Source organism: Trematomus bernacchii, unplaced genomic scaffold (genome assembly GCF_902827165.1).
Source record: "Trematomus bernacchii unplaced genomic scaffold, fTreBer1.1, whole genome shotgun sequence".
Lineage (NCBI taxonomy): Eukaryota > Metazoa > Chordata > Actinopteri > Perciformes > Nototheniidae > Trematomus > Trematomus bernacchii.
In genome coordinates, this window is record NW_022987687.1 from 300434 (window position 1) to 317125 (window position 16692).

The window sequence follows — 16692 nt, forward strand, 5'->3', positions numbered from 1 at the left end:
AGAGCTGGTGGTTGTTTTGTTTTTTTAGGGGTAATGTATTTGGGAGTCGTCTGCATATATTCAAATCATAAACAAACCTGCATCTGCGTCAGAGAGTAAACAAATACAAACATTAAGTCAACAAACTGAGGTGAAGGGGACGTTTACTATTTGACTATAAAATGATATATTCTGTATTAGATTTACTCGTAGAGCAGTACGTGAAGCTTTAACTACTCTCCAGGATTAGATTCATAAAACTAATATTATAAACAAATTAATAAATATTATTACGGATTAAACTTTATTAGGAAAACATTTTCTAAATCTGTTTCAGTTTACACAATTTCTTAAATTCATTTATAGAATATATAATATCTCATGAGTTGTGTTTAAAGCACAATTAATGATCTGCAGGAGAGCTAGCTGTTAGCCGCTAGCTGTTAGCCATGAGCTGTTAGCCGCTAGCTGTTAGCCTTTAGCAGCTGTTGCTTTGGAAGAGTACATATTAATAATGAAACACAGATTATCCGATGACAGTATGTGTAAATACATTTTATTTAAAATAAAGACATGTATTTATATATTTATATATATATTTATACACATAACACATATTTGTATTTTCTATTTCAGGTTTAACGCCAGTTTATTAAAACAAATGATATTGTAAACTTCTGTTTGTTAAAAACAATGTAATATCCCTCAAGTTGTGTTAAATGTTAGCACCACATTGTTCCTGATGATGCTAACCTGAGCGAGCTAACGTTAGCCGTTAGCTGTTAGCACTTAGCCGTTGATAGCAGAACATAAAATACAAATGAAACACAGATTGTCGAATTACAGTATTTGAAATTACTTTTTATTTAAAAAAAAAAAAGAGTATTTATATTCAGTCAGTTTTATTTTATTCAGGTTTTTTAACCCCTAAAAAAATCAAAAGTCTTCAGATTGGATTTAAAAACGATTGATTGGATTAAATAAGTATTTATTTTTGATGAACTCGTTTATTTCATGAACATAAATACATGAAAGCAGCTGGCGTGATATTATATAAAATCACAAATAACGGAATTAAATATCTATTTCCGGTCCATATTAACGGTGCCCCCCGCCCGGCCCCATACCCCCCCCCCCCTAAAACACATGAGGCTGAAGCAGAAAATAAAAACATTTGTGAAATCAGGAAATTGTCTTATTTTTTAAAATAAACGTGACTTCAGCTTGAATCTGACAGTCAGCGTGAAAGCAGCTTCAACCGGGCGATAATACAAACATTAAATATTAATGTTTTTATTCATATTTTATATTCTCTGTAATAATAAACACTATGTCCAACAGAGTCCACAGGTGAGTCTCCTCCCCCTTTCAGGTGAGTCTCCTCCCCCTCAGGTGAGTCTCTCTCAGGTGAGTGGCTCCTCCCCCTCAGGTGAGTCTCTCTCAGGTGAGTGGCTCCTCCCCCTCAGGTGAGTGGCTCCTCCCCCTCAGACGAGTCTCTCTCAGGTGAGTGGCTCCTCCCCCTCAGGTGAGTCTCTCTCAGGTGAGTGGCTCCTCCCCCTCAGGTGAGTCTCTCTCAGGCGAGGCTCCTCCCCCCTCAGGTGAGTCAGTACCTCTTGTCCTCAGGGGGCGTGGCTACGATCACCTCTTTGCTCCCGAAGTCCCAGAAGGCCGTCATGTGGAAGGCCATGTTGGAGAAAACCACCAGGTACTCGAAGAGGGAGAACAGCGTGTAAACTGAGGAGAGAGAGGGGGGGGGGGGGGAGGAGAGAGAGGGGGGGGGGGGGGGAGAGGGGGAGAGGGGCATTAATGAAATAATGAAGCACAGAAAACAGCCTATAAATAAACTGGACAAAAATGTATAAAAAATTGGCTAAATTTAGAAAAACATGACAAAAAAACCTCAAGCAAATATAAAAAAAAATTACACCAGACTACGAAAGCAAATGTAAAATAGACTTACGAACAAAGTTGATGAAAAATTTGAAACAACTAAATATAACGAGAGAAAATAAAAAAATGAACAAATAGAAACTCGGCCAAAAAATATATATAAAAATAGATCGACTAAGTAAAGCGAAACGCCCAAAAAGAAACATTAAAAAGAAGAAATGGACAAAAAAAAACCTGATATAAAAAATAGTAAAGAGTAAAAATAAAACGAACAAAAAATTCAAACTCGACATACATAAAAAGTTAGAAACTGACAAATGTAATAAAACTAGACCTTCCTGTAAAGATGTCTATTATTCATGAAACAGACTGGACCTGTTTGACCCCACATGACTCACCTCCGGCCTCGCAGAGCTGGTTGTGGCGTCGGAAGAAATACGCAGCGGACAGGAAGCAGCCCACGTTAAACAGGAAGAGACGCAGCTTCCACACACACGACGTCTTCTCCTACACACACACACACACACACACACACACACACACACACACACACACACACACACACACACACACCACACACACACACACACACACACACACACACACACACACACACAACACACACACACACACACACACACACACACACACACACACACACACACACACACACACACACACACACACACACACACACACACACCCTGGTCACTAGACCATAATGATCGTGTACTTAGTCTAAGTAATGCATTATATAATGTATAGCATGAATATGAGCAGCACAGTGTGGCGCCCCCTGCAGGCGAGACTCAGCACTGCAGCTCTGTCTCCTCAGCTCTCAGAGACTTTGGGAGGGTTCATATCATATATCATATTTCATATCAGAATCACACATTACTCTCACTTCTATTAACATGGAGAGGCTTTTATTCTGACATCTAATAAGTCCTTTTTTTATGTTTCCTGACATTTTATACACCAAACATTAATCTAAAGAGCGCTCTGCAGGGTGATGGGTACTAGCAGATAGTTATATATATAATAATAATAATAATAATAATAATAATAATAACGTTATTTGTATAGCACCTTTCATACAGGGGATTGCAGTTCAAAGTGCTTTACATCAGTAAGAAATAAGACATGAAATCAGAGTAACACAAGCAGCAAAGCATAAAGCGGGATAACATAATGAAACATAAATCATGGGGAATAAAACACATACGGTCAAGTCAGTCAAATGCTTTGGGAAAGAGATAGACATTTTTAAAAGGCAGCTTAAAACCTAACGTATTGGCTTCCCTAATGTTGTTGGGTAACGTGTTCCACAGGTTTGGGGTCGTAGTTTACAGAGGCTGCATCACGGATCTTCTTAGGACTCTTTCTGGTGACCTCCAATAGACCTGCATCTGATGGTCGCAGTGTTCTGCCAGGTGTGTCGTTTATTAGAGAATCAGCAAAGTAGCTGGGTCCTTGTCCATTTAGAGCTTTGTGTGTGAGGAGAAGCCCCTTCAAATCAATTCTGAAAGTTACAGGAAGCCAGTGTAGAGTAGCTAAGACAGGACTCATGTGTTCCCTCCTTTTGGTATCAGTCAGTAGTCTAGCTGCAGAGCTTTGGATGAGCTGGAGTCTCTCAACAGTCTTCTTGGGGAGTCCAGTGAATAGTGCATTGCAGTAGTCTATCGGCTAGATGTAAAAGCATGAATGAGCTTCTCTGCATCCTTTGGATTTATGAATGGCCGTACCTTCGCTATGTTTCTGAGATGAAAGGAAGCTATTTTGGTCACTTTGTTTAAATGGGCGTTGAAGTTCAAATCTGAGTCCAGGATGACACGGAGACTTGTCACCTCCGGTTTAATCCAAGTGGTTAAGCTTCCTAGATTATTTGTAAGCATCTCTCTTTTTGATTTGGGGCCAACAAGTAGGACTTCAGTTTGGTCCTCATTCAATTTAAGAAAGTTATCGTTCATCCATTTGTTTATGGCTGTCGTATCATTTGGTTCAGCGGATATGTACAATTGTGTATCATCCGCATAGCTGTGGAAATCTATCCCATACTCTCTGATGATGTCGCCGAGCGGTGACATATAGAGAGGAAAGAGCAATGGACCTAAACAGCTCGCTTGTGAAACCCCGTAGCGGCTTTCATGTTTCTCTGATGTATGGCCTCCTAGACTAATAAAGAACATCCTTCCTCTGATGTTTGGATCCAGTTCAACACGCAGACAGAGAAACCAAAACGCTTTTCAAGTCCATTTATTAGGATGATGTGATCAATAGTATCAAAAGCTGCACTGAGATCTAATAGGATAAGGATGGAGATGTGATTTGCATCAGAGTGGAGTCTGAGGTCACTAAGGACCTTTGTGAGTGCAGTTTCCGTACTGTGGTATCTTCTGAAACCTGACTGACATACTTCTAACATGTTTGATAGGAATTGATTTGGACTGAGACTATTCTTTCCAATATTTGACTGATAAATGGTAGATTTGATATTGGTCTGTGGTTTGCTACTGTGTTGTTATCCAGTTTAGGTTTCTTTAACAGCTGTTTGAAAGGCATCAGGGAAGACGCCAGTTTTAAGGGATGTGTTTATAATGTCCAGGACCGGACTGGAGACGCTATCAAACACTCGCTTAAAGAATTTTGTGGAGATAGGATCAATGTCTGAGGTTGTGGAGTTTGCTTCTGAGACAGTTTTACACAGTTCGCTTTGTGTGATGCATGTAAAGTTACTCATGGTTACATGACATACTCTACTGAGATCGCTTTCATCTCCACTACGAGTGATACTAGCTCTGATTGAAGTTATTTTGTTCTCAAAAAACAGAGCAAATTCCTCACATTTAGCTGTTGAGGAGGGTGGGGGGGCAGAGACAGTGTTTAGGTGGGGGGGCAGAGACAGTGTTTAGGTGGGGGGGGGCAGAGACAGTGTTTAGGTGAGGGGGGGGGGGGGGGCAGAGACAGTGTTAGGTGGGGGGGGCAGAGACAGTGTTTAGGTGGGGGGGCAGAGACAGTGTTAGGTGGGGGGGGCAGAGACAGTGTTTAGGTGGGGGGGCAGAGACAGTGTTTAGGTGGGGGGGCAGAGACAGTGTTTAGGTGGGGGGGCAGAGACAGTGTTAAGGTGGGGGGGCAGAGACAGTGTTTAGGTGGGGGGGTCAGAGACAAGTGTTTAGGTGGGGGGCAGGACAAGAGACAGTGTTTTAGGTGGGGGGGCAGAGACAGTGTTTAGGTGGGGGGGGGCAGAGACAGTGTTTAGGTGGGGGGGCAGAGACAGTGTTTAGGTGGGGGGGGCAGAGACAGTGTTTAGGGTGGGGGGGCAGAGACAGTGTTTAGGTGGGGGGGGCAGAGACAGTGTTTAGTGGGGGGGGCAGAGACAGTGTTTAGGTGGGGGGGGCAGAGACAGTGTTCAGGTGGGGGGGGCAGAGACAGTGTTTAGGTGGGGGGGGCAAGACAGTGTTAAGGTGGGGGGGCAGAGAGACAGTGTTTAGGGGGGGGGGCAGAGACAGTGTTAGGTGGGGGGGGCAGAGACAGTGTTTAGGTGGGGGGGCAGAGACAGTGTTTAGGTGGGGGGCAGAGACAGTGTTTAGGTGGGGGGGCAGAGACAGTGTTTGTAGGTGGGGGCAGAGACAGGTGTTTAGGTGGGGGGGGCAGAGACATGTGTTAGGTGGGGGGGCAGAGACAGTGTTTATAGGTAGGTGGGGGGGCAGAGACAGTGTTTTAGGGGGGCAGGAAGGGTTTCGGTGGGGGGGCAGAGACAGTGTTTAGGTGGGGGGGGCAGAGACAGTGTTTAGGTGGGGGGGGCAGAGACAGTGTTTAGGTGGGGGGGCAGAGACAGTGTTTAGGTGGGGGGGCAGAGACAGTGTTTAGGTGGGGGGGCAGAGACAGTGTTTAGGTGGGGGGGGGCAGAGACAGTGTTTAGGTGGGGGGGCAGAGACAGTGTTTAGGTGGGGGGGGGGGGGCAGAGACAGTGTTTAGGTGGGGGGGGCAGAGACAGTGTTTAGGTGGGGGGGGGCAGAGACAGTGTTTAGGTGGGGGGGGCAGAGACAGTGTTTAGGTGGGGGGGGCAGAGACAGTGTTTAGGTGGGGGGGGGGCAGAGACAGTGTTTAGGTGGGGGGGGCAGAGACAGTGTTTAGGGGTGGGGGGGCAGAGACAGTGTTTAGCAGCTGATCGATAGTGGAGGAAAGTCCGATGGTTCTGTTGAAGGCAGTTAAAGCATCTTTGTAGATTTCACAGCAGATAGTGGTTTTTGTTTTCCTCCATTTTCTCTCTGATGCACGACATTTCCTTTTTTCTTCTTTGACACCATTGTAGTTCAACCAGGGGGAGGCTCTGGTTGTCGACTTCTTTGTAGTCTTTAGTGGGGCGACAGAATTGAATACAGATGATAGTGCATCATTGAGATGTTCTACCATGTCCTTTAGAGAGCTGTCATGACGGTGTGGTTCATCTAGTCTGATGGGTTATTTCAGCATCAAAGAATATACAGTGATGGAGAGAGGTAGCTCAGTTATTGAGATATTACTGATGTTTAGCCCAGTTGTTCTCACTAAGTCGAATGTATTACCATGTCGGTGAGTTGCAGTCATTATATGCCGTGTTAGATCAAAGCTCTCTAGTAGGTTTGCGAGCTCTCTAGCTTTGGAGTCTATAGCTATTCAGGTCTCCGTTTAGGATCACCTTATCCTAACTGGTAACACAGTGAGATCAGTTCAGATGGTGAGGGTCTAGGTGGACGGTATATTGTGACAATTATGGTTGATTCAGTTTTGAGTTCAATGGCTAGATATTCCATCGGCATGAACTCACCTAGTTCTGTTTTGAGGAGGAAATGTCTGCCCCTCCTCCTCCTCTTCGGCTCTTTCTGGGCAGCTGATAAAAGCTATAGTTTGGTGGACAGGTCATTATTGATGTAGCTGAGTCGTTATTAAGCCATGTCTCCACTAAGCAGATGCAATCTAAGTTATTTTCTTTAATCAGATCATTAACTAAAAAGGTTTTATTATTCAGAGATCTGACATTTAGGAGGGCTAATTGTATTTGTTGGACTTCTATGTCATGAGAGGAGATGTGCTTTGGCTGGACTTTGATCGCTTTGAGGTTAACGGCACGAGCAGGCCTATGAGATGGTGCATAGCTTTTACCATGCCATTGGCTGGTTGAGATTACCGGTATGTTGGAGATGGCGTCTGTACTATCGTTGTTTTTCTTCGGGCAGTGAGTCCACTGAGATTGCACTGAGTTCAAGATGTTGTTTCGTGGAGGTCAGTGTGTTGCTTGTGTCCAGGAGGTTGTGTCATTCGGCTTAGATGGAGCAGAGATTGGGGCTTGATTCTGTCCACTTAAGGAGGTCAAGAGCGCGTGACTGATGTTTGCTGTTAGTAGTCGAGAACCTCTATCATTTGGGTGAAGTCCATCAGATGCTAAGCGGGCCCCACAATTACAGAAAATATTGAAATTGTCAATGAATGTCAGTTTGTGTGAGTGACAGACAGTCGGCTGAATGCCTCTTTTCCTCTACGATAGCAAGCAACCGGTCCACTGATGGACACATCCTGATGGTCCGTGTGTTCAGTAGCTTCAAGTGTCTCAGTGCCAGTTTGTTTGTGCAGGATATCAAACGAGCAGCTGTTTCATAAACTAAATATATACTGAATGTTTCTAACAGATAAAGTATGGAGGTGTGTGTATTCTAATAACTCTGAGGGTGTGTGAGTGTGAGTGTGAGTGTGAGTGTGTGTGTGTGTGTGTGTACCTCTGGGTGTACGTAGTGTCTCCTGATGACCATCCACAGTCTGCAGGTGATCAGCATGTGCAGCAGAGAGCTTCCCATGAACACAGCGAAGCCGTACTTATGAACATCTGGAGAGAGAGAGAGCTTGTTAACATCTGGAGAGAGAGAGAGCTCGTTAACATCTGGAGAGAGAGTGCTCGTTAACATCTGGAGAGAGAGAGCGCTCGTTAACATCTGGAGAGAGAGAGAGCTCGTTAACATCTGGAGAGAGAGAGGTCGTTAACATCTGGAGAGAGAGAGCTCGTTAACATCTGGAGAGAGAGAGCTCGTTAACATCTGGAGAGAGAGAGGTCGTTAACATCTGGAGAGAGAGAGAGGTCGTTAACATCTGGAGAGAGAGTGCTCGTTAACATCTGGAGAGAGAGAGAGAGAGCTCGTTAACATCTGGAGAGAGAGAGCGCTCGTTAACATCTGGAGAGAGAGAGAGCTCGTTAACATCTGGAGAGAGAGAGCGCTCGTTAACATCTGGAGAGAGAGAGAGAGCTCGTTAACATCTGGAGAGAGAGAGAGAGCTCGTTAACATCTGGAGAGAGAGAGCGCTCGTTAACATCTGGAGAGAGAGAGCGCTCGTTAACATCTGGAGAGAGAGAGAGAGCTCGTTAACATCTGGAGAGAGAGAGCGCTCGTTAACATCTGGAGAGAGAGAGAGCGCTCGTTAACATCTGGAGAGAGAGAGAGAGAGAGCTCGTATGTCTCGGTGGAGGACACTTACTGTACGTCTCGGTGGAGGACACTTACTGTACGTCTCGGTGGAGGACACTTACTGTACGTCTCGGTGGAGCACACTTACTGTACGTCTCGGTGGAGGACACTTACTGTACGTCTCGGTGGAGGACACTTACTGTACGTCTCGGTGGAGCACACTTACTGTACGTCTCGGTGGAGGACACTTACTGTACGTCTCGGTGGAGGACACTTACTGTATGTCTCGGTGGAGGACACGTATGTGAGCAGCAGCAGCCCTGTGTTCTCCGTCAGGCTGCAGATCAGGTTGAGGACGCTCAGCAGCAGCTCAGGGGGGCGCGAGCTGAAGCGTCCTCGGTAGAAACTGAAGTATGCTGCGGAGACTAGGAAGCGAGGCGCCGAGTGGAGCCCGATGCACGAGCGCCAGATGTAACGTTCAGGGACCCTGCTGATGGCCGAGCTGATGGAGGGGAGGTAGTTCGGTACCTGGGGGGGGGGGGGGGACATAATCAGAGAGGTTAGAGTACTCACATCCTTTACTCAAGTAGAGGTACACACATCCTTTACTCAAGTAGAAGTACACATCCTTTACTCAAGTAGAAGTACACACATCCTTTACTCAAGTAGAAGTACACACATCCTTTACTCAAGTAGAAGTACAGATACTCGTGTTTAAGATACTCTGGTGAAAGTAGAAGTACTGACTAAACTTCTTTCCTCAAGTCAAAGTAAAGAGGGCTTTGAAATGTACTTCAGTAAAAAGTACCCATAACTAGCAGCTGTTTTAAAGAGTACCTGACCTCCCTTTATATTAATAGAACAATAATGTCATTGTTAGCTAATGAATGTTTCCATGCTGAACAACGGCAACATGACAACGTTTTCATTGGTCCCTCTTCTTTAGAGAAGACCAGGAAATGATGGATACACGGATCGTGTTCAAATCAATAGGCACGCAATGACTCTAAATAATAATGATCACGCCACCAAACACACATTCAAACTAAAGGAACCAGCCTGTTTGGGAAATGTAAGAAGTAGTGGTAGAGGGTGTGTGTGTGTGTGTGTGTGTGTGTGTGTGTGTGTGTGTGTGTGTGTGTGTGTGTGTGTGTGTGTGTGTGTGTGTGTGTGTGTGTGTGTGTGTGTGTGTGTGTGTGTGTGTGTGTGTGTGTGTGTGTGTGTGTGTGTGTGTCTCACCTTGCAGTGTGTGTAGGTGGCGTCCTCGTAGTGGTAGAGGATGGAGGTGAAGAGGCAGGCGATGAGTCCGGTGAGCGGCAGCAGAACCGTCGCCACGGCGAAGCTGGTGAAGGGAACCCGGATCAGAGGGCGGTCCCGATCCAGACTGCTGTACGGGCCCTGCAGCATCCTACACACACACACACACACACACACACACACTGAGTCACTGTGTGTAACATTCTGAGCTCGGTAGTAGGTAGTAGTTGGTGGGTGTTTTTTTTCTCAAATTGTATTTTTTTTCAAGAATCTGATTTTTAGAATTTGAATTATTTCTCAAATTTCTTTTTCTTCTCAGAGTTGAAATTACTCGTAGTTTTGGTTTTTCCATAACAAGAAATATTTTGCTTGGCTGTAATGTACATACCATCATATCTAAATACCTGCCACTGTAATATATTGCTCTTCCATAGAACTGTCTAACTCATCTGGTACATTTCATATCCAGTATGTTATGGTTCATGTCCTTTCTACTGTAGACATGTATCTATATCTATACTAGAAGCTGTTCATTGGAAAGCCTGAACACGCTGCTGTAACCCAATCATTCCCAATGTGCGTTCAATAAAGTATATATATATATCCTAAATAAATTCTCATGTGGCCCCAATCCTCTTCTGTACTTTATTAATCATATATCACATACAATTACTTAAAGTATTAGTAGTAAAAATACTCATTGCTCAACAAATATTTAAAACTAAAAACTAAAAGCAGCAAATCTTCACATTTAAGAAGCTGTGACATGTTCTCTCTGAATGCACTCATAGTTTGAGTTACTATATATATATATATATATATGATGTTGGAGGGTTTAAGTTATTCCTGAGTTTTCTTACGTGTCAAAATCTGGATTTATAAAATAAATACTAAATAAATCTGTTAAATAAATGCAGTATAAAGTCACTTTGATTATAATGATTGCATTAAAGTATTATCATCAAAATATAGTCAAAGTAGAAGTACTCAGATCTTGTACTTGAGTAAAAGTAGAAGTACTCAGATCTTGTACTTGAGTCAAAGTAGAAGTACTCAGATATTGTACTTCAGTAAAAGTAGAAGTACTCAGATCTTGTATTTGAGTAAAAGTACTCAGGTCTTGTACTTGAGTAAAAGTAGAAGTACTCAGATCTTGAGTAAAAGTAGAAGTACTCAGATCTTGTACTTGAGTAAAAGTAGAAGTACTCAGATCTTGTACTTGAGTAAAAGTAGAAGTACTCAGATCTTGTACTTGAGTAAAAGTAGAAGTACTCAGATCTTGTACTTGAGTAAAAGTAGAAGTACTCAGATCTTGAGTTAAAGTAGAAGTACTCAGATGTACTTGAGTAAAAGTAGAAGTACCAGAGTGTAGGAATACTCTGTTACAGTAAAAGTCCTGCATTCAAAATGTTCCTCAAGTAAAAGTAGAAAAGTATTCTCATCAAAATATAGTGAAAGTAGCGACAGTAAAAGTAGTCGTTGTGCAGATTGGTCCATTTCAGAATAATATATATGATATGTTTTATAATGATTGATCATGAAAGTGTTCTCAAAGCTGGTAAAGGTGCAGCTAGTTTGAATGACTTTGTATACTGCAGGGTAGCTTGTGAATTTACTCCAGGTGGAACTAAAGTCTGATTTAAGACTTGGTTATATTTCAAATCATTCATCCAGATCTGTAGAGTAACTAAAGGGATTAAATACATGTAGTGGAGGAAAAGTACACAGTAGCATAACATGGAAATACTCAGGTAAAGTACAAGTACCTCAACTTTGTACACAGTTACTGTACAGCTCTGGTAGTTCTACCACTACTCCTACATAACTGATATCCCTGTGTGAGCACAGAGCAGCTCAGAAGCCTCCAGAAGCCCTGAGAGACAGCTTTATCGTCTGAGAGACAGCGAGTAAACAAAGAAAACAACAACAGTGAATGGAGGTGAATCAGAAGCTAAAGCTAGCTGTGTCTCCTGGACTTTGACTCTGCTCGCTGAGTTTCTGGCTTTAAAACAGAAGCGGTTCTTTGAGGAACACGCGTAGAAACACTCACCTTCACAGCTCCCGAGGCTTCTCGGTCATCGAGCCCTCTGTAGCCCTCCTTAGCCCTCTTTAGCCCGCTTTAGCTCGGGTTCATCAGAGCTAATCCGTTTAGCTCGTTTTTTCCTGATGAGATTTAGCCACGCCCACTTCCGCATTAGCGTAACTCTGCGTGATTGCGTCATTAAGGTAAACGTTGCTTTTCCTTCTTTCACGTGTTATTTTACACTAAAATAATTCCACTGGATTGTGTCGGTGTCGCTCACACGAAGCACATGTCATCAATATGTATTTCTAAAGATGTGTTATCTTTCTAGTGATCTCAATAAGCTTCCTAATCAAATTGATTATATATCATATTTTTAAATGATTCCTTGTTTCTTCGTTTGTCTTCGTCTAGATGTCCTCAGTTCGATATTACATTATGTTTAGGATGGTGTTGTTGAAACAGTTGTTCAATAACGTTTTTTTACTTTTTTTACTTTACAAATTTGGAGTTTATTTTTAGAATTATTACTATTTTCTCAGAAATTTGACTTTTTCCCTGAATGTTGACTTTGTTTTAAAATTGAATTTTCCTCAGAAATCTGACTATTTTCTCAGATCTTTGATTATTTTCTCACCATTTTAACTTTTTTCTCAGAATGTTGTCCATGTTTTATATTGTCTTTATTTTCTGTGACCTTTTTCCTCAGAATGTTAACTTTTCCCTCAGAATGTTAACTTTTCCCTCAGAATGTTAACTTTTTCCTCAGAATGTTAACTTTTCCCTCAGAATGTTAACTTTTCCCTCAGAATGTTAACTTTTTCCTCAGAATGTGGACAGGTGCAAACAGAAGACAAGAATTGACAGGACAAGTAATAAAGTAAAGTACAACAGGGCTTTTTACATAAATCATATTTTTAATAATTGTGCTTTACAGTTTACAGGATGTGCTTATCTAAACTCTGATTAATCACTGCTTTATTAACATCCTGCTCTTCATCTCTCTCCAGTGGGGACGGGTCTTCAGGCCAAAATCTGCGAACAGTCGCCTCGGCTAACGGGAAGTCATCAAACTCGACTGGAACGTGGATAAGTTTTTCTCCTTTGCAGAACTTCAGTTTCTCTCTCAGTCGGAGCGGATCGAACTCCAGCAGCTGAAACAGGAAGACCTCACTTCAGATTCAGCAACATGGACCATTAACTACAACTCCCATGAGCCTCTGGGAATACGTATATATATCTATATATAGATATACAACATTTCCACAACATTTTCACACATTTCTATTTCAAAATGTATGTGACATTTTTTCAATTTCTTTAAAAAAATTATTCAACATTTATCATTCAGAAATAAATAACATTTCATAAATCACCTTGTCCTCCACATGCAGAGCGAGGCCCACATTATCCCAGACATAGACCTGGTGAGGGCTGCAGGGCCGAGCCTCCATCAGCTGAGTCTCATCATTCCGGAACAACTCGAATCTGACAGAGAGACAGGAAGTCAATCCATAACGCATTTCATGTCTTTCCTGTTAATTTCCTGTCCCTTTATTGTCCTGTCTTTTCCCATGTTTACTTGTCTCTTCATTTACGGCCCTTCCTTTCCTGTCTGAACCTCCCAGGTTACCTGTCATTGTTGTTTTCTCACCTGTGAGTTTCACACATGGCCTCAGGCCTCCAGATGAAGCGGCCATCTCTGTAGCAGCAGACAGCGTTTGGGTCGTCGGTCAGAAGAGGATATTCTGAGAACTGCTCCTGATTGGCCGGACTGTGGACCAGCACCACATACATCACTTCCTGTTTGTACAGGTGGGTCTCATACACCCGCATGAGGGGCTGCTCACCGCCGCAAAACTGGAGAGAGAAGAAGAGCTTTTACACAGAATCACAGAATCACAGAATCACGTGGAAAACAAAATGATGAACTTAAAGGGGACCTATCATGCAAAATGCACTTTTGTACGTCTTTTATACATGAATATGTGTCCCCGGTGTTCCAGGGAACTCACCAAGTGTCAGAAAACACAACCCTCTCTATTTTCCTCCATACCCAAATCTCTAAAAAAGGGGCTGCAACGGATCTGATAAAAACTGATCCAGATTTGAACACTGTCCTGACGTCAGGACAGTGGCGCTACGGCTATTGGGCCAACTCCACCAATCAGGAGGAGACAGCCACGGCCATTGCCGTTAGAAAGCGCTGGAGACGCTGTAGTACATATGCCAGGCCTGTAGATGGTGCTGTTCTCACAGAATCTGCCCTTGCAAAAACAGAGCTTACATTTTTCAAATTGAGCGAAATGAGGCATGGCTAAAATGCATGATCTGTTTGGTATTTTGAAAAAAAAAAAGTATAAATATGCCTTATATAGGTATGGTCCTACACTATGTTATTCAAATATAGCATGATAGGTCCACTTTAAATTTGTGGAATAGCATTATGAGTCCTAAACCCTGACATGAGTCAGCATTATGAGTCCTAAACCATGACATGAGTCAGCATTATGAGTCCTAAACCCTGACATGAGTCAGCATTATGAGTCCTAAACCATGACATGAGTCAGCATTATGAGTCCTAAACCATGACATGAGTCAGCATTATGAGTCCTAAACCCTGACATGAGTCAGCATTATGAGTCCTGAACCCTGACATGAGTCAGCATTATGAGTCCTAAACCCTGACATGAGTCAGCATTATGAGTCCTAAACCCTGAAATGAGTCAGCATTATGAGTCCTAAACCCTGACATGAGTCAGCATTATGAGTCCTACACCTCAGTACCTGCCGACTGTAGGCCTCCAGCAGCTCCTGAAGGGGGAAGGTGAAGCGGTACGATCCCAGCCTGGAGATCTTCTTGAAGGCCAGCGAAGAGGCAAACTTCCCCAGGAAGCTCTGCTGATCCTGGACCTGCTGCTCTGTTCGGTCCGGGTATGTTTCCTGGAGGAGGCGCTGCTCAGCTGATCTGAGTTCCTCCCTCCCCACCGACAGACCCCACCACACCAGGTCTTCTCTCCACGGGTTCCTGAAGCCTCTGAACAGCTTGATGCCGATCAAACCCTTTCTGTCGGTGTCGTGTTTCAGATGGCTCACATGGATCTCTGGTCGTGGGTATTCTGGGATTCTGTCATTTTTAAAGACATAATTGTTTTCTAAGCCCTGAGCTCTGTCTCTCAGGTCGTCCAGCTTCAGATGCTCCTTCTGAACAACGCTTAACAAACATCCTCTCCTGTTCCTTCCAGCCTCCATGATCAGCTGGCTCTCCTCTGAGGATCTATTACAGCTGACAGACTAGAGTACAGCTAGAGACTGAAGAGGGAGGAGGGGAACAGGCCTCATACATGTTGCCAGATTCTTCACTTCTTGTTTCAGTGTCTTCAGGAAATCCCCAGTGCGGTGTTTATTTTTTAATGCGAAGAAAAACTCGAACACACTCGTCTGAACCAAACCCTCCACCAGTTAGAGAAATGAATCCAAAGCTTTCTAACTAAATACATAAAACACACACTTCACCCCCCCCCCCCCTTCTCCTCTCTCTGTGTCTAAGTATTCAACCCAAACTCTGCTCTTCCACTCTGCAGACAGTATGCTCTCTGAGTGACTCACTGAACTTTCTTGTCGACAAAGACAGCTGAACGGTTTGATTCTTTGTCCATCTGATCAAATACATTCCAGCCACGAGTGTTAGTACTTTCACTGTTACAGAGTATTAATACAGTGTAGTGTTAGTACTTTCACTGTAACAGAGTATTAATACAGTGTAGTGTTAGTACTTTTACTGTAACAGAGTATTAATACAGTGTAGTGTTAGTACTTTTACTGTAACAGAGTATTAATACAGTGTAGTGTTAGTACTTTTACTGTAACAGAGTATTAATACAGTGTAGTGTTAGTACTTTTACTGTAACAGAGTATTAATACAGTGTAGTGTTAGTACTTTTACTGTAACAGAGTATTAATACAGTGTAGTGTTAGTACTTTCACTGTAACAGAGTATTAATACAGTGTAGTGTTAGTACTTTTACTGTAACAGAGTATTAATACAGTGTAGTGTTAGTACTTTTACTGTAACAGAGTATTAATACAGTGTAGTGTTAGTACTTTCACTGTAACAGAGTATTAATACAGTGTAGTGTTAGTACTTTCACTGTAACTGAGTATTAATACAGTGTAGTGTTAGTACTTTCACTGTAACAGAGTATTAATACAGTGTAGTGTTAGTACTTTCACTGTAATAGAGTATTAATACAGTGTAGTATTAGTACTTTCACTGTAACAGAGTATTAATACAGTGTAGTATTAGTACTTTCACTGTAACAGAGTATTAATACAGTGTAGTATTAGTACTTTCACTGTAATAGAGTATTAATACAGTGTAGTGTTAGTACTTTCACTGTAACAGAGTATTAATACAGTGTAGTGTTAGTACTTTCACTGTAACAGAGTATTAATACAGTGTAGTATTAGTACTTTCACTGTAATAGAGTATTAATACAGTGTAGTGTTAGTACTTTCACTGTAACAGAGTATTAATACAGTGTAGTGTTAGTACTTTCACTGTAATAGAGTATTAATACAGTGTAGTATTAGTACTTTCACTGTAACAGAGTATTAATACAGTGTAGTATTAGTACTTTCACTGTAACAGAGTATTAATACAGTGTAGTATTAGTACTTTCACTGTAATAGAGTATTAATACAGTGTAGTGTTAGTACTTTCACTGTAACAGAGTATTAATACAGTGTAGTGTTAGTACTTTCACTGTAACAGAGTATTAATACAGTGTAGTGTTAGTACTTTCACTGTAATAGAGTATTAATACAGTGTAGTATTAGTACTTTCACTGTAACAGAGTATTAATACAGTGTAGTATTAGTACTTTCACTGTAACAGAGTATTAATACAGTGTAGTATTAGTACTTTCACTGTAATAGAGTATTAATACAGTGTAGTGTTAGTACTTTCACTGTAACAGAGTATTAATACAGTGTAGTGTTAGTACTTTCACTGTAACAGAGTATTAATACAGTGTAGTGTTAGTACTTTCACTGTAATAGAGTATTAATACAGTGTAGTATTAGTACTTTCACTGTAACAGAGTA

At 42.2% G+C, this 16692-nt stretch overlaps 2 protein-coding genes across 2 annotated transcripts; both read right to left on the reverse strand.

Annotated features, from left to right (window-relative positions):
* Positions 1-1121: 1121 nt before the first annotated feature.
* On the reverse strand, positions 1122-11739 carry pgap2 (post-GPI attachment to proteins 2). The gene is made up of 6 exons (XM_034136999.1): positions 11614-11739; positions 9546-9714; positions 8585-8834; positions 7626-7732; positions 2268-2376; positions 1122-1713 (listed from the first exon to the last, which is right to left on the reverse strand). Exons 2-6 carry the CDS (start codon positions 9711-9713, stop codon positions 1583-1585), a joined length of 765 nt encoding a protein of 254 aa, XP_033992890.1. The 5' UTR covers position 9714; positions 11614-11739; the 3' UTR covers positions 1122-1582.
* Positions 11740-12487: 748 nt separating this feature from the next.
* On the reverse strand, positions 12488-15065 carry LOC117488196. The gene is made up of 4 exons (XM_034136996.1): positions 14374-15065; positions 13241-13446; positions 12963-13074; positions 12488-12740 (listed from the first exon to the last, which is right to left on the reverse strand). The coding sequence occupies exons 1-4, from the start codon at positions 14836-14838 to the stop codon at positions 12525-12527; spliced, it is 999 nt and encodes a 332-aa protein (XP_033992887.1). The 5' UTR covers positions 14839-15065; the 3' UTR covers positions 12488-12524.
* Positions 15066-16692: the final 1627 nt, after the last annotated feature.